The 21,382-nt window shown below is 36.8% G+C and overlaps 1 protein-coding gene across 2 annotated transcripts in view; it reads left to right on the forward strand.

The window, feature by feature from the left end:
- CDK17 (cyclin dependent kinase 17) overlaps nt 1–21,382 on the forward strand; it is a 79,560-nt gene that overhangs the window by 24,470 nt on the left and 33,708 nt on the right. For both annotated transcript variants that reach the window (XM_034403169.3, XM_034403170.3), the window contains exon 2: nt 12,558–12,706. In XM_034403169.3, coding sequence (XP_034259060.1) covers nt 12,589–12,706 — 118 coding nt within the window. In that variant the 5' untranslated portion in view covers nt 12,558–12,588. The remainder of the gene's footprint in view (nt 1–12,557; nt 12,707–21,382) is intronic.

The raw sequence follows: 21,382 nt of genomic DNA on the forward strand, positions 1-21,382 counted from the left end.
CCAGTTCTTTTGTCCACTACCATATCTAATTGCTTTTATTTAGATTTATATCTACACAATATTGTGCATCTTTGTGTGTCCCAATTGCAGGTACTGTATACTTGTTTCTAACTGCTGGTAGCCATTTCAGTCTGTCTGCTTATTTATAACATTCATAAGTAAGGATATCTGAAGTTAAACTAAATTAGCTTCATACATACATACATACATACATACATACATACATACGGTATATATTTACTTGTACAGAGAGAGAGAATGCGTGTTAATGTATAGGGATAGGCATAGGCATACCATATCTGATATTTAAAGCACAGGCTTACCGTAGTTAATATTTATTATAGCATATTAAAACTCCAATATTGAAAAACACCATACACAAACACATAGACAATGTATAAAAATACAAGCATACCATAACTAATACTTGTATAGCACAATAAATGTCTCTTACCTTGAAAAACATCTTACATGAAATTAATCATTGAAATCATTATTTATGGCTTTTTAAAGAAGCCCTGTAAACATTTTCAAAAATGGCTAATGTCTTTTTTATTACCCTCCTTTCATTTGTGCTTGTAGTTGTCAGTGTGCTGTAGGGTTAATGCAATTGTTGAAAATAAGGGGATTTTTTTTCCCTTCAAACTTCAGTGTTTATTATTACATTTTGCTTGATAAAGTAAACTAGAAGAAATTTTTGATTTTTTTGTAACGTGCGCAAATGTTGCTTAAATGTTTCCCATGAAATGTATTTAATATACAAACTTGATCTAAGTTAATAAAACATGAGAGATAAAACTTTTTTGGTTTGGGATTTACTTGTGCTAAACTGAAAACAAGTGAAGCATGTTATGACACCAATGCATTAATTAAGGAGTTACTGAATTCAAGTTGCCCCTCAATCACAGATCTAAATAGGTGACTTTTGGCCAACTAAGTCACATTAGGGTCTATCTCAGGCAAAAGATAGGGTACAGATAGACTGCAACTTAATGACTGGTCACTTAGTGATTGTTTAAAGTTATAATGAACTCTTCCCCAAAGTACTTACGTTCTGTTACGGACCTCCCAACCTCGATCACTTGACCGTACTTTGAGTGCTGAGTAACCAGCCTGCGTTTGCATCCATTTGCAGCAACCTACAGTCACATGAACGTATTTTATGATGTTTTAGCCATAACCCAGCATTTTCTTAATAACCGCACATTTACTTAATGACCATGGTGATTCATTTAACAACAGTCACAAAAAAAGACTGTAAATTCAGGTTGTTCACAGGATGACCAGCTTTATGACTGTCATGACTGTAATAGCAGCCTCTATTACTGTCATAAATTGAGGACTATCTATATAAATTAATTTGCACTAGTCATATTACACATTGAGTATTGGTCCAGTTTTGAGCAACATATTTTAATAGTAATCAAATAAATTAAAAACGATTGAGAGAAGGACAATAGGAATGATCAGGAAACTAAAAATTAAGAATTTGGGACTTTTAGTTTTTCAAAAGAAAAGAGAAAAAAGAAACTTATTTAAGTTCCTGAAAATAAAAAATAGAAAATCAAGATGTCATTGCTGTCATGCCACAATTCAGGATATGAAAAAATGGGTTTAAATTAAGGAAAGATAGATTGTAAGTAAATGCTAAAGCAGTTTTACAGTAAAACCAAGTACTAGAAAAATTATGAGTTCTCCTATATTAGATATGTTTAAGTAAGACTACAGAGCTTTTTTTGAAATGTTTTAATTTGGATTTCTGAATTGAGCTGAGGTTAAGGTTAGGGTAACCCAAGTAGTTCCAGCTATAATTCTTTGATTCAACAACCAATATACTCTTATTGTTTTACTTGGATCATGTCAAAAAACATTAAGAAAGCTATGCTTAGGAAAAGAGAGTAGTGTGACGGAACAAGATTTTGCATTTGAGAGATAAATGGGGAAAAATGAAGATATAACCCTTTATTTTATCCCATCAATTATCTGGCTTGAAACATCCCTAATCATGATTTTGATGATGATGTATTTAAAAATTAATGTCCCAGTTTGTATAACTATAATAAAATCAAGTATTTATCCATAACATTAAATATTCTGCATGCTATGATGAGGATGCTGAAAGTTTTTTGTACACTCTCTTCTGCATTGAGAACATTGGCGCAGTGGTTAGAGTGCAGTTCTGCAAGCTATTTCTGCTGATCACCGGCTGCCAGCAGTTTGGCAGATCGAATCTCACCAGGCTAAAGGTTGACTCAACCTTCCATCCTTCCGAGGTCGGTAAAATAAGGACCCTGATTGTTGGGGGCAATATGCTGACTCTGTAAATCGCTTAGAGAGGGCTGTAAAGCACTACGAAGAGGTATATAAATCTAGGTGCTATTGCTAGTGCTATCTTCTTAATACTCTTCAATTGTCTGTTCAGAAACCTGTTGGTTTAGAATCTTTTAAATCTCTTTCAAGTAATAGTAATAATTTGGGATGCTGCAAATGCATCTGTTTGGTCAGGAGAGGTTTTAAATGCATATATTGCTATTCCGTAATTTTAGACAGTTCAGATTTTTCTTGCAACACCAAAATGTTTTAAAAGGTTGTTTAAAAATAAATTGATCAAGAGTATTAATATTTTTTGGCCCTTGAATTGCAGAAGTGGCAGTTTCTCATGGGAATAAGGGTCACATTTAGGTTTTCTTCCCAACAACATACAAATATGCACTAAGCCTTTAATGTAGGAAAACAGTTGATGGGGTAGCAAAATAAAATCAAACCCCTATCACAATTTCAAATGAGAAAATAATAGCTTTCAGCTGGTCCAGAAGGATAGATAGCATAGATAGAAGCATAGAGAGCAATGGATGCCCCTCAATAAGCCCCTGTAACATTACTGCTATGGGAATTGAATTACCCCCAAATACCATAGGTTTCTGGGTGCGATTCAAGGTGTCGGTTATCAGCATGGGACTGAGTTCCTTGTGAGACCACTAATCCTGATAGTTTATGCCCATCTTACTAGATCTGGAAGAGTGGGTATGTGGTGCGGCCTAAAAAGTCTGTTTTATGGAACAATCTTACAAATGGCCTTGACTTTGTTGGTGTTCAGGAAATGGTAAAGGCCTAATTTTCACCCAGGCATCCAAACACCCAGAGCCAATATGTTGATGAAGCTAGCATAGGTGGTTGATCAATGAGTTCAGGTTTTATTCATTGTTTTATTTATTTCAATTTTATTCAGTTATTGAGGGCTTAATGTGGTTTATTGTTTAATTTTTAAAAATATATTGTGATTCTATTTTCTCGCTGCTGTTCTGATAGATGAATGATTATATATGTTTGTTTAATAAATAAATACATTCTCTAGTTATGCTCCAATGCCCAATCAAATTAGAAACATAAGTAAAGTATCTGAGTAAATTCCTAATATTAAGCAGAATTATGCCAGTGATTAGTGAAGACATTCAGTAAATGGTACAATAAAGTTACATCACCAATTAATATGTAGAGAATGGCATCATTCTATGCATGTGTTCTGCATTTGTCTCAAATTTGCCACCTGCACACATATATATGAATGAACACATTATCTATAGTGCAGCTGCTTGGAAGCATAAAATGTGCTATAGACAGTCTTTTAGCAATGAACAGATAAAGAGCATTTTTAATATATCTGAATTGGCATATTGCATCTTGTTTCTGGAACTGCAGTTTAGATATGTACCGTATATTTGCTATTGGGAGTGAACCATATAAGATTATTAAGCATTGATCTGGAAAAGTGGAATGTCACAGATTACTATCAATTTTTCATCAATATGAATTTTTAGACAACAGACTAGTTCAGATTATCAGTATTCAAATGTGCAGATCAGTATTTAACTATGTGGTTGTATATTTTTCCCATTAAGTCACAGCCTAAAATAACCTATTATAACTAATTTAAATTATTAATCCAATTTATATAATTGTATCTTTTGTAGAGGGTGGAGAAAAATAGTCCTTTTATTTATTATCTGATTTATATCCTGCTTTTCATCCAGGAAGTAGCATATATAGCATATATATGATATATATTATTTATTTATTTTATTGAATTTGTATACCGCCCTACTCCCGAAGGACTCAGGGCGGTGAACAGCCATAGAATAAAACATATAAATACAAAATTTAAAATAGACTAAAACAAATTAAATAATTTGGCTGAACAAATTTAAAACCCCAATAATTTAAAACCAAATTTAAAATTTCCATTTAAAAAGGGGAAAGACTTAGGTCAGGCCGGCTTGATGAAATAGGAAAGTCTTGCGCGCGCGACGGAAGGTACGCAGATCCGGGATCCTCCGTATCTCCGGGGGGAGCTTGTTCCAGTTAGTAGGTGCCCCCACAGAGAAGGCTCTGCCCCTGGGGGCCGCCAGTCGACATTGTTTGGCTGACGGCACCCGGAGGAGCCCCTCTCTATGGGAGCGTACTGGTCGGTGGGAGGCTATTGGTGGTAGCAGGCGGTCCCGTAAATAACCAGGTCCTAAGCCATGGAGCGCTCTAAAGGTGATAACCAAAACCTTGAAGCGCACTCGGAAAACCACCGGGATTATTATCACATATATAGCACATATTGAGAGCTGTATGAAACAAAATTTCATTTTAATGTATGCCAATTAGTGTACATTTAAAGTGACAATAAAGTTATTCTAAATCTAAGTCTAATATATAGCACTTCTTCCTCCCGTTTTCTCCACAACACTAGCCTGTAAGACATATTTGACTGGGAGAGAATGACTGACTCAAAGTTACCCAGTGAGCTTCCATGGTTGAAGGGTGCACTAGAAAGTCGGTTTCTCTGGTTCCAGGCGAACATCTTAATCACTGCAAGTCATGTTTCTTTGTTTTCTTACCTTATTGAAAGCTGCAGTAAGTAAATGCAGTTTCTTTTTAAGGAATTTTAGGGAATGAAATATATACATCTTTGTTTACTACATATCTTTCACACTGAACTATATCACGTTTTCTTGAATAAGCAAACCATTGTTTAAGGGAGTCCTATGCCTTAGTGTAATTATGAATCTAAATGTCTGTAATAATAGTGTTGGCTATTGGTTATTATATAATACATTGTGCCATATTAATGAGGATGCATGGCTTCTACAATTTGTATGGGTTGTGTTAAATGGGGAGATTATTCCTTTTTCATAGAATGGCAGGAATCCATGGCTTCTTGTCATAGTGTTTGACCCATATTAAGAACTTTATTAAATAGAGAAGTGCTTTTTTTAAAGAAATGGATTCAACTTTTTAAATTTTTATAATATTTGGTAGTTATTTGCATGTTTCACTTTCAATGTGTGACATAATCAGTTAATAACTAAAACAATAGAATCACCTCCTACAATAGAATAATTCATATCTGAGATGGGAAGGGAAGTAAATATGCTTGGATTCCCATATATTTGTCAGGCCAAGAGCTTAGTGTTCAGTGTCAGAGGACTGAGGTTGAAGTAGCTGTTTGGTACTTCATACCAGGAGCTAGTATGATGACTGATGGTTGTAATACATTCTGTCCTATCCTACTTGACCAACTCGTTTATCATCTATATTAACTAGTCTGTTTGGGTTACTATTTGTTTCTGATGCTAGAGAAAGTTACTAGTACTGTAAGAGTAAAGGTAATCTATAATTATATTTTAATCCTTGGTGTCTTGCCGAAAGATCTAATTCCATAGTTATAGACATTGAATATCGCACATCACGCTATCAAGGTTCATATCACAGCATGGAATGATTTAATTCAGTGTTCAGCAATTGGTTTAACTTGCAGAAGATTGCCAGATGCAATTCTGCTAGATGACATTCTTTATTAAAGACAAGAATGAAAACATTTACACAAAAATGAATTGCTTTGGGCAGTGCAAAGAAGTAAAATATATAGGTCAATTCTAAACTCTAATCTTTTTCCTCCTGTATTTTCCATTAATGTATATATTTAATTTAAATTTAATTAATTATTCATGTAATGGCCCATTGTGACCTGAGAAATACTGGTTCTCCCTCACCATACTTAGTTTTTACAAATAGGTGCTACAAATCAAAGTTAGTTTATCTTATTTATTACAGAGGGAATTTGGAACAAATTCTGTGTACCTCCTTTCCAGCAGATCATTTTTTCCATATCTTTCTTTCTATTTCTTTTTCTCCAATTGACAAGTTGCATGTTCTGTTTCTCTTAATAAGAAGTGAATGATTGTACTTCTTCTTCATCAAATTGGCACGGCAGATGGAGAGATACAATCTGGTTTTCCCCATCAGATGTTAAGATTTAGGTGCAGAGATTGCTTTTTTGGGGGTGGGGGACACTTTCCTATACCTGTTATTCTGTTGTATCTTCCTCTATTTAGAGAGAGACTATGTCCAAACCTATCCCAAATTAGCATAAGATATACCACATAAGTGGAAAGTCAAGAGAAACACAGAAAACTATTTTCAATAAGTATAAATTTGCATTTCACCTATAAGAAAACATGTAGATTCTCCCTAGAGCTGGCTTGAGAGAATCCAGGAATGGGTGTTGCTCTGTTCTTCTGCCTGGAGAAGGGTGATCTTTATTTCCTTTTATGGTCACTCCTCCCTCGTCTTTCAGTTCACTCTTCAGCGCAGAAGAGATGAGCTTTGCCTTCGATTCCGGATCTCCCAATCGTGAGCAAAATAAGGGGGAGAAATCTTTGGTTATTGGCAGATCACTCTGAGCGATCAGGCGGCTAACTGGTCTTTTTTTTCCGGCTTGCATTCAGCTGAGGTCTCTGCCAGCCACAATCGGTGGTAAGAGGCCTTTTAAATTGGGCTCAATTCCAAGTTGAGGCCAGGCATTCCCGCCATGAAGGCGGAGAGGGACTCAGTCACTGCCCAGTTTGGGCACATCTGGGCACACTGCGAAGCAGCGGGAGCGCGTGGGAGTGCAGATTTGAGCTGCAGCAGCAGCCCGTTGTGGGCCAGTCTGCCTATCGATGTGGTGGAAAATGGCATCTTGGGCGCCTTCCACCAGCTGGCAGCCTCAGATATGGGACAGTAGGGCTTGCCCTAGAGCTTCCCCAACCCAGAGGCAAGAGCAGCGGCCAGGGGAGCAACAACTAGGAGCCATACGGCAGCCACTTCAAGTGGCAGAGGCTCCAAGATGGCCGAAAAGGACGCAAAATGGCATCAAAAAGCCATTGAAAAAGAAATGGCCAAGATACACAAGGCTAAGAAAATCCAGGATCGGGGAGGTTCTCCTAAGGGAGGAGTGGAATTTTCCTGCCCTCAGGAAGGATGGCCATTGGGTCCTACTAATGATCCAGGCCTTTTGTAGGCAGGTTCTCATTGCGCCTGGTCACCAGATGGCACCAGAGAGTCGTGTTCTCCAACTTTAGGAGAAGTAATTGCTAGGGCTGAAACCTTTTCTCTTGCAAATCCCAGCTTGCCTGTAGCAGGAACAGAGGAGCCACTCCCTCCTCCCAGAGCTATGCCTGAGACTACCTTTACTCCTACTGCAGCGGGGATTGCCCAGAGAAGGAAACTGGTTCTGAATTGCCTGAACATTTGAAATTGATTATTTCCCAAGCTATTACACAGGGAATAGCTGCAGGCTTGCAGCAAAGGAATCAACCTCCCCAGGGAGTTTCCTATTACCAGCCCCAACAACTGCAACCCATGCCTCAAGACGCCTGGTTGGATCTTCAGAGTCTTCACTCTCTAGCTCCTTCCATTAGGAGCAGTGACTCCTCGGCTGAGGAGGAAGAGTTTATGGCCTTTTCGGAGGATGAGGGGATCAACCCGGATCCATCGCCTTTCACAGGCCTCTTTAAACTGGACTTGTTCAAGTCCTTGCTACGTAAGGCCAAAGCCATAACAAATTTGGAGTCTGATCCAGTTCCAGACTCAACCCCGAGTCCTGGGGATTCCGGTCACTTTATTTATTATTTTATTTTATTTTATTAGTCATATTTCTATGCCACCCACTCTCTGAGGACTCTGGGCAGCTGACACCAAAGACAGTATACTAAATAGCATATTGCCCCCAACAATCTGGGTCCTCATTTTATCCACCTCGGAAGGATGGAAGGCTGAGTCAACCTCGAGCCGGTGAGATTTGATCCGCTGATCTGCTGAACTAGCAGTCAGCTGAAGTAGCTGCAGTACTGCACTCTAACCACTGCGCTACCTCGGCTCTTCAGAGCCAACTGTTGAGGCAGAGGTAGTCCCATCCCCAAGCTCTTTCTGGATGTGGTCCAGAGGTAGTGGAGCAATCCAGGAAAGGGTGTTCCTCCGTCAAGGTCAGAAAGGAAGCTGTACAATGTTGCTGCAGACCTCTCTGAAGCCTTGCAGATTCCTATAGTGGATAAACTGGTGGCTGCCTTGACATCTGTTGCACTCCTACCAGCGGATGCAATTGATTGTTTAAAGGCAGATGATACGAAAGCGGAACTGACCTTGCACAAGGCCCAACAGGCGGCTGCAATTAAGGCCGCCACATCAGCTTCATTTTTTAATAGGGCTTCTTTGTTCTGGCTTCACCAGATGCAAGAAACAATTCCCCCAGAAGATGTTAGGATACATCAAGATGTTTTGTCATGTGGGAGCCTAGAATCCCTCGCCAAGCATCCTACTGTGCGCAGATTCCTCAGGGGCGCCATTAACTTGTGACCTCTTGTGGTCCACAGGTATCCCACTTGGGACCTGACGAAGGTTTTACAGGCCCTCATGGAGAGTCCCTTTGAGCCATTAAGATCGGCCAGTCTGCGATTCCTAACCTTTAAGGTGGCCTTCCTTGTGGCTATTACATCAGCCAGAAGGATTTCTGAACTGGCGGCTCTTTCTGTGAGGCAAGACCTCTGTATCTTCCACCCAGACAGGGTGGTCCTGAGGCTCGACCCTTCTTTCATCCCCAAGGTCAACTCCTGGTTCCAGGAGCTGATTTTGCCCAACTTCTGCCCAGGCCCAAAACATGCCCTGGAGCAGAGGTGGAATACCTTGGATGTTACCTCGGATTTACATCAAGCAAACGTCTTCCTTCAGGAAGATGGAATCTTTGTTTCCTTTCAGCCATCTACGATAAGCTCCTTCAAAGGTGGGATGGTGGATTAGGGCTTGGATTGCCAAGGTGTACGAGGTTCAGGCCCTCCCAGTGCCTGGGTGTGTAATGGCACATTCCACCAGAAGCGCGGCCACAACGGCAGCGTGGGTGATACAGGCTTCTATTGAGGGGTGTCGAGCAGCTACATGGTCCTCCCCAATTCCTTTCATCAGGCATTATAAATTGGACACCTTCACTTCAGCTGAAGCGGCCTTTGGGGGACAAGTCCTCCAGAGGGTTCATAATGCCATGGGGACTTAGGACCAGACTGCTGCCCACCCGTTGGGACAGGCCAGCTTTGGTATGTTCCATTCCTGGATTCTCTCGATCCAGCTCTAGGGAGAATGGACATTGGTCCTACCTGATACACCATTTCTCGTAGAGCTGATGGAGAGAATCCAGCCCTACCCTAACTAACGTCTGGTCCACAGTCCGGGAGGGGTGACTATTTTTGCAGGTCATGTGTCTATTCATCGCTATGCCTTCACCGAACTGGGGAATCACCAGACGAGGGAGGAGTGACCATAAATGGAAATAAAGATCATGTGCTCAGTCTCCAGGCAGAAGACGAACAGAGCAACACCCATTCCTGGATTCTCTCTACCAGTTCTACGAGAAATGGCGTATCAGGTAGGACCAATGCCCGTTCCATAATCTGTATTTGTAAAAATTGGAAATTCATTCCAATCATTTCTTATGAGTCCCAAAGAATAATTCATCAGTAAGCTGTTAAAAATCATTTCTTATTGAGAACAATTACCATACTCCAATGGAACTGTGACATCATCAGAAATCTTTTCTATAAAGTTTTTTCCAGAGTTCTGTTGCTGATGCCAACCATTTTTTGACACATTACACAGGCATTCAATTATTGATTAGGTTATTCTTTTCTCATTCATTTTAGGACACTATTAGCCTTAATTTTATCCTTTCAAGAACCTCTATGTTGATTATCTACCTTTGATATTTAAATATCAGAAATTTGAGTGTCATTCAGGAATGTTTAAGATTTTCCATTCATTCTTTTGATTTTTTAATTGGTATAAAAATTACAGATATTTTAGTATAGCAGATGTAGAACCAGTGGTAAGAAAAGTGTGTTATTTGATACAGAGTTTTTGAATAAGAATGAATTTTATTGATAGCATCTACTCTTGATTATTTCTGATATGATTTTTTTAAAAATTCTAATCATTTTTAATAGCATTTGAAAACTAAATTCTGTAGTCAGAAGGTTAGATAAAATATGATTTTTACATCATGAAAGATAAAAAAATCAAATTATATCTTATTCTTTGTGGAAGTTGCTGCCTTTCCTTTTTGAAATTTTTCTATTTATCTTTCTGAAAATAGAAGAGTAGCTGTGGATGTTTTCAAATTTAACAAACAATTGCCTTCTGATACAAGTTTGATAGCTAAGAATGACTTGACTCTGCTGTTAACTTTTGAGAGCTAGTGAAATAAATTGGAAGCCATATAGAAACTGAGCACTTTTCTAGAAGTGCACACTGACTCATACCCTCTTACAGATTGATGATTAAATGCAGCTCAGGCTACAATCCATAAAAATTGTGTGTGGGCTTGCTTTTTGTTTTTGCTAGCATTTTGAGGTGGAAGTTGGCCGGGAAATGGAAAGGGATGTAAAAGAAGTCTCTTTTAGAACCAAAAATTGCATGGTCCACCAAAAAGGAATCCATTGAGGCATACCATATAACAGTAATCTACATAATATCCACTTGTGTCTGTCATTCGTGTTTCATGGTGTTTCTATAAAGCAAAATGTATTTAAGAAAGCTACATACAAAGCTATGCTTGGGGAGAGATTGGGATAACAATAAAAACAATAAGTTCAGTGGAACTGTATATTACGCAGATTTAAATTGTGAACTAAATTTTGACATTTTTAGATTAGTATTTTCTTTGGGTTTTAGCACTAATGTACAGCTCTTGCTTCTTTAGTTTGAGGTGATAATAGCAAAAATAAGGATTTTATAAAAGTTTGAGCAGGGATAAGAAAAAAACCTTGTGGCTATCAAAAAATACATTCCTTTGAGGGAATACTAAAGTAAACAGTGGCAAAGGGGCAGAGAAAAAAGTGAATTGGGACATCCATTCTTTCCACCACCCTTTTTGTATTCTTTCTGTAATTTTACTTTTGTCTCCCACATTCTCTTTCTGATATATCTCTCTTTCTCTCTCTTAAGCTGAGCACTACAGGGAAGGGATAACGTCTCCTATTGGAAGCTTGAATCAGACAGGCTTTTTAATGAGATCAATGATTCAACTTGGAAGCAATTTTTTACTCCTGAGAATTACCTGGACAAGCCCTTGCAATTTTCATGACAACATTTTCAGCAGTAGTTGCCATTTCTATCTAGATTTGAGAGGGAGTGACTACTCAAACTCACCCAGCTGACTTCCAAACCTAAGTCACGATTAGAATTTAGTTCCTCATTCATAGCCCAGCACCTTAACTATTAGACCAAATTGGATTTCTCAGCAGGCAACTATATCATTTATAAATAAAAACAGCATCTACTCCTAAATGTTCAACCCCATCATTTTGCTGTGAATATGTACAGCGAATATTTCATTGCTGCATATTCTCTTAGTCTCCCATTCTTACATTGTTGGCACAGTTTCTCTTTTCCGGTGTTGTACCAGACTAATTCTTGGCACTATCAGCATTTGTCTTAATAAATTATGAAGCTTTTTTGTTTGCATTTTCTGTGATTATACCTAATAAAAGTATGTGTGGTTTTAATCTGAATCTTATTTTCAGAATTTTCTGTAGGATTTGTATGTTTCTTTGAGTCAATGTTCCTTTATTGTGGCATTTCTAGTATTTATTGTGTGATTCGTTCATCTTGGCAATCACGGACAATTATAGCATGTGTAGAATATTTTGTACCAATTTTCCTTCAAATTGTAGCTTGGTGAAAATTGTATTGATTTTTTCCCATAGTTTTGCATCCATTTTATCATGCAATTTTTAATTCGTCCAGTCTCCATATCATATTTAAATATCAATTATAAATTCATCCTACTAAATTGTCAAAATTGTATAAATATTTCAAATTCTGTCATCTTTCTAATGGTATATCCTCCTTCTTTGATGTCACTTTTTACTTTTCCAATTATTTGGAAATACATTAACCATTGTAGAGATTTATCTTTATTAAGCAATTATTGTTGTTTTGTTAGTTCCTTTAACAGAGGTAGAATTTCAGTTCTACTGATATTTCCAAATTCTTTATTCCAGCTCTTAGCTGTTCCATTAAAGCGGTTTTTAATTATGAAATACATATTGATAGATAAAAGCAACAATAAATATATTTTTCCTGATTATGGAAATAGTTTTCTCTTAGCTACAGTGAATTGCTGATAGTCAGGTGGCGTATAAATTTAGATAATAATTCCTTTAAACTCAGATAAATTCAGTTTGCACTGTTTTTTTTCTAAATAGGCTTTCTCAAGCCAGGCTTATAGCTGGTAGAATGAAAAAGTTTAAGAGAAGACTTTCTTTAACACTGCGTGGGAGTCAGACTATTGATGAGTCACTTTCTGAACTAGCTGAACAAATGACAATTGAAGAGAACAGCAACAAAGATAACGGTAAGTACATGCACCATATTTATTATTTTTCTAAAGTATTTAGAAAAATGAACATGCTATTATTGATAATAATTACCTTAACAAGGTGAATTATGAGTTTGGAATTAGTGTAGTCATTCATTTTAGTTTGGATAACTATAATATTTTATTTTCATAAAATATTTCTAATGTGTTTTGTTCAATTTATTATTACTGAAGAACATGTTTTAATTGAATGCTACCAAATTGCAGTTTTGTTTATTTAAAAAATATTGAATTGTACATTGGGTTGCAAAAATCCTGCATCATTCCATTCCTACTAGTATCAGCAGATATACTCAGCTATTGAGTGCTAAAGCTCTGTTTCATATTGCATTTTATTTTCAGTGTTTTGCAGCTATTTGAAATTTCAGTTGTGGAGAAGTTTTGTTTAAAAGTGAAAGCTATGTTTGCAGTCTGCTGGATGTTTACTATTGCTGAATAAAAAGTTGATATTAATGTACTTTAACAGATGGAATTGTATGGGTTGAAAAGTATATTCCATCTAATAAGATGATACAGATCTATAAGAACTACAAATACTTAAGATGTTCAGAATTTCTTTGCTGAAGTAAAGATTCTGCACTAAACATATATTATGGGTAATACAAAGAAGTAGTGCATCTTTCTTTCACTGGTATACAGTGGTATGCTGTTAAACATATGATAACCAGCTTTGCCAGTTCCATTCCTGTCATTGCTGGGTGTTGTGACTCATTCAGCTTGCAAAAATCCAAGAAATTTAACAATCGACTTCCATGAACTGGTAGAAGTGACTCAGGACATCACTGCTGGTACAGTATCTTGGTTTAAATAATTTTTTGAAATATGTATTTCAGGCAGAAAGATCGTATTTTGCATATACAGTCTCTCAGATTCAGTTCCTTGTAAATCTAAAAGAGTTTCAGATCAAAGGCTTGATTTCTCATGCAATCTTTGAAAAATGGTGTAGTACTGGATTTCCAGGTGATGAATGGTGAGCTAGCGTATCTCTGAATGGACAGAAACAAGATTATGGCCATGACTGAAGGACCAGCAAGTAGGCTGGTTCCACAGAACTTATGCAGATAAAAAGAATCCTTGCTTCTCATGAGGAGAGCACATCACAGCGGTTTCCCAAGAGTTTGGGTGCCAGGAGATGAAGGGAAGCCAACATAGGCTTAACCACAGCAGAGCCTTTTTAAGGACACTGCTAGTAGGGTTCTTCAAAATAACAAATTTGCAAAGCAACTGGTGAATTGTACATTGCAAATTTGATAAAACTGGTAAGTTTATCTTCATTTCAGAATTTTTAAAAAATAACTGAGTTTAAAAAAGAACAGCAAAATAGCTAAATAGAATAGCTAAATAGGACTTTAATTGAAGAAAGTATAAACAAATTAAGAGAACAGATGAATTTGGACTATTAGGACTTTTCCTATAAGATTTTGAAAATAATTACATAAATAGCACATTAATGGGAACAAAAATTTTAGTCTACCTGAAGTTATAACAGAAATCCAAGATTTTATTACTAAAGATTCGAGACCTAGACGGAAACAGAAAAATTAAAAGGCTTATATTTTGTCTTCGATCAGCATTGGGATAAAAGAACAGAAAATAATATGACATTTGAAATACTCCAGGAGATAGTTGAATGGGGACAAAAACTAGCAGCTACAATGTCAGCAAAGATGTCTTCTACTATGGATAGATTATTTCCAAAAGATGTTAAAGAAATCACAAGACTGTTAGAAGCCAAAAAAAAAGTACAAATTTATTTGACCAAAATTAAAATAAGACATATTTTATAAAACTCTGGAAACCTTTTATGGACTTTTACTGACACCAGAAGTGAAATGTTAATGATTTGTGGATAAGGGATAGATTATGGGAATAAGAGATTTATCTATTTATGTATTTATTAAATTTATATGCCACCCATTTTGCATTCCAAAGAGATACTTGCATTGAATCTTATAGGGGTGAAGAATCACTAAGTTTGTACTTGTGATGAAAATTAGAAGTGATTGCTTTAAATATTTATTTTCTCTGTTTCTTATTTTTACTTCTTCCTCTTCCTTTTTTCTCTTTTTGTTTTTCTTTTACTTTCTATTCTATTTTATTTTTTACCGGTAGTTTTTTCAGAATTTCCATTATATATTTTTTTAATTTCAATCAAAATTATTTTTAAAAAGGAAAGCTGATGTACAGGTAGTCGTTAACTTACAACCACAATTGAGCCAAAAATTTATGTTGCTAAGTAAGGCATTTAAGTGAATTTTGCCCCATTTTACGACCTTTCTTGCCACAGTTGTTGTGAATCGCTGCAGTTGTTAAATTAGTAACACAGTTAAATGAATCTGGCTTCCCCATTGTCTTTGTTTGCCAGAGGGTCGTAAAAGGTGTTGACATAATCCGGGGACACTGCAACCGTCACAAATATGAGTTAGTTGCCAAGCATTTAAATTTTGATCACCATGACCATGGAGATGCTGCAACAGTCGTATGTGTGGAAAATAGTCATAAGTCACTTTTTTCAGTGCCGTTGTAGCTTTGAACAGTCACTAAAGAAACTATTGTAAATCGAAGACTACCTGTAATACTAGCCTAGAGGAAACTAGAGATGAAAGGAGGATCATTGACAGATTCATATAAAATTAATCTCTTTTTAGGTATCTATTGAAAGAAAATAGAGAGCTCTGGAGGCTATTAAATCCCTGTTCTGAGATAGGCAGTGTATCTCAATTGTAATTTCCCTTGGCAACTACCAAGGTTGCTTTCTCATTTATGCCATTTTTGTTTGACTTTAATTAAATGAAATAAGAGGGTGATATGCTACATAGTGCTCTTGTCTCCAGATAAGATGCACAGTTATTCTTAGAAAGCGGAATTATCAGTTGCTACAGCTTGGAAATGTGCCAGCCTGCCCTGAAAAGAAGGCAAAGGTAAATTGCAAGAGTCAAGAGGAAGGGAGCTCATTTCTCCAAGCAGTTGCTTTATGACTGGCTGGGCACTCCAGGCAGCTCTTCCACATATAAATAAGCAGCCTTACAGTGATATCTGAAAAAAAAAGGAAAAAAAAGATCAACGGTGTGTTCTCAGAATGTCATATATGTCCTCTACCACCACCACCACCCCAAGTTACCTGCTGGGCAATATTCTCTTACATAATATCCTACCTAGTTCTCCTGATCTTGCTCTGATTCAGAAACTAATACATTTTTGCAAATAGGAAGGTAAGATCTTGTCAACTAAAGCTTTTTGTTGACTTTTTTAAAACCACTGTACAGTAAAATTTGCTTCTCATTATTCTCTAAATTTCATGGAAATCATTTCCCTTAGTAGTGGTCACAATTCATTTATCTGTAAGTGGCTGTTTGCCAGCCATTATGGAAAGGCTGGGATTAAAACAGAGAATAGACACACACACACACACACACACACACACACACACACACACACACAGAGAGAGAGAGACAGACACAGAGGGATTAGGGAGATCTTTTGGCAAAAAACTCAACATATAAAAAAGAGATATACAAATCTACAGTATATGTGAGTGCTTTCTATTGCCTTTATATCATCTCTTATTTCTTTTACTATTGCTGTTATACAATTACTATTATTTCTATATTTTTAGTGCCCATAGAGCAGTGTTTTCCCCTTGGAGACATTGGTCTGTCTTTAATTCCTCTCTCTCTCTTTAGGATTTCTTCTACCTTTTTCTTCTTTATTAATGGGCACTGCGTAAAGCACTTGCGCCTTCCCACATTGTGCCTTGCTGTGTTTTGTTTTGTTTTGCTGTGCTGTGCCTCTTCTTTTTCCTTTGGGCTATTCAGTTTCTGTGGAGGAAAAATATATTCTTTTATTTAGTTACTTTCTCTGTTTGTTGCTGGCTGCAAAGCTTCCAAAACACACATCTCCTCTTTTCTCCTCCCTTACCTACTTCAAGGTTACAGATTTATAGGTAACTCTGCCATGCTGATGCTGGGGAGAAGGCTGAAAGAGGAGAGGCAGAAATACCTCTAATTTTTTTCACCAGCCTGCTCTTCCATACATTTACAATTATATGTGAAAGTTTAAATATCCTTGGTCAAATTATGTGTTTCAATTAATCCCTAAACAAGCAGAAAATGTTGCAACTCTGAGTAGTACAAATTTACATGACTTCTTCCTTGAAATGCATATTTAGCATTTATGTGCAGTTATCTGTAAATGTAAAAGAAGAAAACAGTGACTGACAGATGCAAAATGTAGAAATCCTTTTGGTTGGTGCTTTCTAATACCTCATTTGTCAGAAATAATAGCTTTTCCTGTAACTGGACAGGAATTCCTGTAAAAGGACAGTCTTCAAGAGCTAATCTTCTTCAGAAATGGAAGCTGAAAGTTAGATATTTCAGTAAGAGAAAAAGCTTGAAATGTACCTCGAATTCAGTCATGAAGTATTTACAGTACAAGAAAGAAAAATAAAAAATGTTGGCTTGCCCTTCACACTCCTCAAAGTTAAATACTGCTGAAAAACTGTCAGAGCTCAAATTTGAAGCGTATTAATGCATATTAAGAATAGGTTTAGAAAGTATTTCTAAACTAGAGAGTTTTGCAAGAAAAGAGGAAATCCAAAAGCAATAATAAAAAGACTAAAAAAAATGGTTAAAAATAAGTATTCAGGATGTTGTTGTTGTTGTTGTTGTTGTTGTTGTTATTATTATTATTATTATTATTATTATTATTATTATTATTATTATACTTATTAGCGTATGGCGTTGTTACATTAGCCACGAGACTACAATGTTAATGCAGAATAGTAGCTTGGCTGCCAATTTACTAGCTCTGTTGTGGTACACACTCGCACTCTTCCCAAGATGCACCACAGCAGGGAGAGCTAGCTTTGCAACAGAAAGAAAGATGAGCAGCTCTTCCTGTAGCATCATTCAAGGCCTTCCTCCCTCCAGTGGAGCTGCCTCACAAATGAATGTCAAAATTGGGACGGTTCAGAGTTGGTAGGAATCTGACCACCTTCATGAAGCACCAGCTCGTCTCCCCCACCGAAGTGGTATCTATTTATCTACTTGCATAGAACATCCTTTCAAATTGCTAGGTGGGCAGAAGCTAAGATGAGTGACGGGCACTCACCCCACTATGTGATGGTAGGGCTCGAACTGCTGGAGCAGAGACCATCTCCAGCGTCATTAAGCCACTGAGCCACCATGCCTCCCTTCAGGATGTGATGTTTAAACATATACAGTATAGAGGTTATATCTGCTTCCGCTGATTTAGGACTAGTTGGAACATGAGTTTCACTAGAACTTTTGCATACAGGCATTCATGGTAGAAGAGCCCTTGTTACTTGTATTTCACTTTTCCCTTATAATTTGTAGCTTCCATGTGCTATTAAATAGGAAGTTATTTTAAAGTTAATGGATAGAACTGTTACTGTGATGTCCTGAATAACAGATTCTTGCTGTAAACTCCATTTTTAAGTGAGTATGGATACATGGGAACTAAAATCTTTTAGATAAAAAGAATCATTGCAGAAGCAAAGAGAACATTAGGTATCTGAGCATAGGTAGAAAGGAAAAAAGGAAACAATTGAAATGCAAACTACTACAAGTAAATATGACAGTTATCAGTCCTGCTCCAGCATAGAATAGATACCTAGTGTACCCTGAGACTGTAATGAGTTCCCATATAACATTCAGATTTAGAATAGGATAATCAGATTTAACAAACATTAATTAAACTATAGTTACTTAGTTCAACTTCATATATGAATTATTACAAAATGGTTTTCCATTCTGTAGTAGAAATTTGGAATTCTAATTTTGTTTAACAGGTATAGACACATTTTCCTTCTCTCTACCCTAACTTATAACATGGTGCAATATATAGAAATGCCGACATGCATTGTTTCAGTGATCATTATCTAAACTGCTCTTAGCACTTCAAAGGTTCTATATAAGTAATTTGAGAGTGGAATGCTTCATTCAGTTTAGAAAAGGTGCTTCAGGATGTGTGGGAACATGAACTGAGCACCTGACTGACAAAATCGTCTAAATTGTCTTTTCCAAATTAGTATAGTACCCCAAGTTGTACGTACTTCAAGAAAAGTACAAAAATAAGTTTTGCCTTTTGAACCACCATATAGTAGCTGGCTGCAAAGGTAAACCAGTACGTTGAAAACTGTTTCAAATTAATTCCACTGGCATCTGCAGCAAACTATAATGATACCAAAACAACAATATGTACAGGATAACATAATCACACAAATGCTGTGATTACTTACTTTAGTCACAGCATTCTGTGTATTTACATCACCACACGTTTCCTGTCATTGTTCCCCTTCTCTGCCACCCATATCAATCCTTTGGTCCAGCCATTGACTTTGCTTGTTGGATGGAACCCTCAGGAAGTTTTAAATGACAGTCATGTGACCCTGGGACACTGCAACAGCCATAAATACATGCTGGTTGCCGAGTGTCTGGATTTTTATCATGTGGCTGCGGGGCCACTACTACAATTGTAAGTGCAAAATCTGACCATAACTCAGTTTTTTCAGTACTTTTGTAACTTCAAATGGTTGTTAAACGATTGGACATAAATTGAACATTTCTTGTATTCAGAGGGGGTACCATGCTTTTATTTTGGCAACAAAAATAAGATTGTGGCGAGTTAAAGTAAAGTTTAAAGTATGAAACTAACAATTTATAATATAAGATTTGTAGATTATGATTCACAAATGATAATAAGCTTTTGATTATTATTGAGTTTAATCTTTCTGTTTATTCCAATATTAAAGGAGGTTTACAATTATTACAACATACATGTTGTTTTAATAACCAAACACATTGTACAGTATAGGACTCAAGTTAAAATTGTTTCAGAAGATCATTAAATAATGCCCTTGGGATTTATCTTACGGCACCAATATGGAGCAGTTTATTGTTTGCTGTGTACCCTGCCTATATGTCTCAAAATAGATTTCATATTGCAGTGCTATGTTCTGCTAAGGGCATCATTGCCCTTTATTTTGAAAGTGATTCAATAGACATACATAATACTTCACAAATAACAATGCACTACAAGAAGAAAGTTCGGTAGAGCTTCCACATCTTTCTACTGCCAAAGGGTTTAATTCATGATCTTGTTATATAAAATGCTTCCTCATCTTGTTCCTAAGCAACTGCTTCATTTTGAATTGAGTGAAAATACTGCTGCCTCCTTTGTTCCTCTCTTATGAATAAAGTGAGAGCAGAGTTATCAAATCAGTCCCCCACTGCAAACACAGATCAGTGCCCACTGCAAACAATTGTTATTACCTGGTAACTACTCATGTATCATATGGACACAGTTTTGCTTCTTTTCCAGATAGATTAAATTGTGTGTAGACATCCTCCTCCTTTAGGGAATTGTGACTTGCTCCATATGAGAATTCATCACAAGGCATTAGACAAGAAGCTACCCAGAGTAAGGAAATGACGCCACATAAAGAAAAGTTTACATTTCACTTAATGATGTCAGGGTTTTTTTAATCTTTAAAGCAGTCTCTGGGATAGCTCCAACATATATAAATAATATATGGCAGAATTGAACTCATCCACTGGGTCATCAAATGAGGACTTGGTGCAGCTCTTCAATTCTAATAAGATATATGGAGCATAGACCCAGTGATAGTAATATTCTCTTGATCGTTCCCATTTTATGAAATGCCCTCTGTCAAGAGATACAAATGGCTGTACCAGTTGGCATTTCATAAACAAGTTAAATCAGTGTGCATTCATAGATTAGATTAGATTAGATTAGATTAGATTAGATTAGATTATTTTGCTGTTTGGTCTAGTAGTTAAGGCATAAGATTAAAAACCAGGAGATTATAAATTCTGGTCCAAGCATGAAAAACTGGCTGAGCCTTGGGTCAGTCACTCACTCTCAGTCCAGCTCACCCCACAGGGTTGTTGTGGGAAAAATAGGAGGGGCAAGTAATATTAGGTATGTTTGCTGACTTACATTATTTATAAAAATAAATAAAAATAATAATATCAGGATATACAGTAAATAAATGCCATATTTTTCGGAGTGTAAGACTCACCGGAGTATAAAACGCACCTTAGTTTTTGGGGGAGGAAAATAAGAAAAGAGCTGATTGATGGGTGGATCGGCCTCCCAGAATACCCCCAATCAGCTGTTCCCAGAGGTGAATTTTAACAACAGGTTCGTTGGTTGTGAGCTCTGTGCCTTGCTTTTTTTTTCTGCCTCTGAAACTTTTGAAACTTTTTTTTCTGCCTCTTAAAGCCTCCGAAACAGCTTCAGAAAAAAGCTCTGTTTTTTTCTGTGTTTTGAGGCTTTTTTTCTGAAGCTTCTTTCAGAGGCTTTTATTCTGAAGGACTATCTGTACTCTGTTCAATCTCCTTTCTTTGGTATAGATTAACCTCTTCCAATCTGTTGGTTATTGTGTCATTCTCCAGTTTTGTTAGCATAGTTTGGTTAGAACCTTCACTGATTCTTCTTTTGTTGCTTGCCATATTATTTTAGATAAAAAGCCTTTCAGAGGCTTTTTTTCTGAAGCTCTGTTTGGAGGCTCTTTTTCTGAAGCTTCATTTCTGAGGCTTTTTTTCTGAAGCTTCTTTCAGAAGCTTCTTTCAGCCTCTGAAATCTCTGTTTGCAAGGCTGGGTGGGGCT

This window comes from Pantherophis guttatus, chromosome 7 (genome assembly GCF_059756535.1).
Source record: "Pantherophis guttatus breed Tessera chromosome 7, ASM5975653v1, whole genome shotgun sequence".
Classification (NCBI taxonomy): domain Eukaryota; kingdom Metazoa; phylum Chordata; class Lepidosauria; order Squamata; family Colubridae; genus Pantherophis; species Pantherophis guttatus.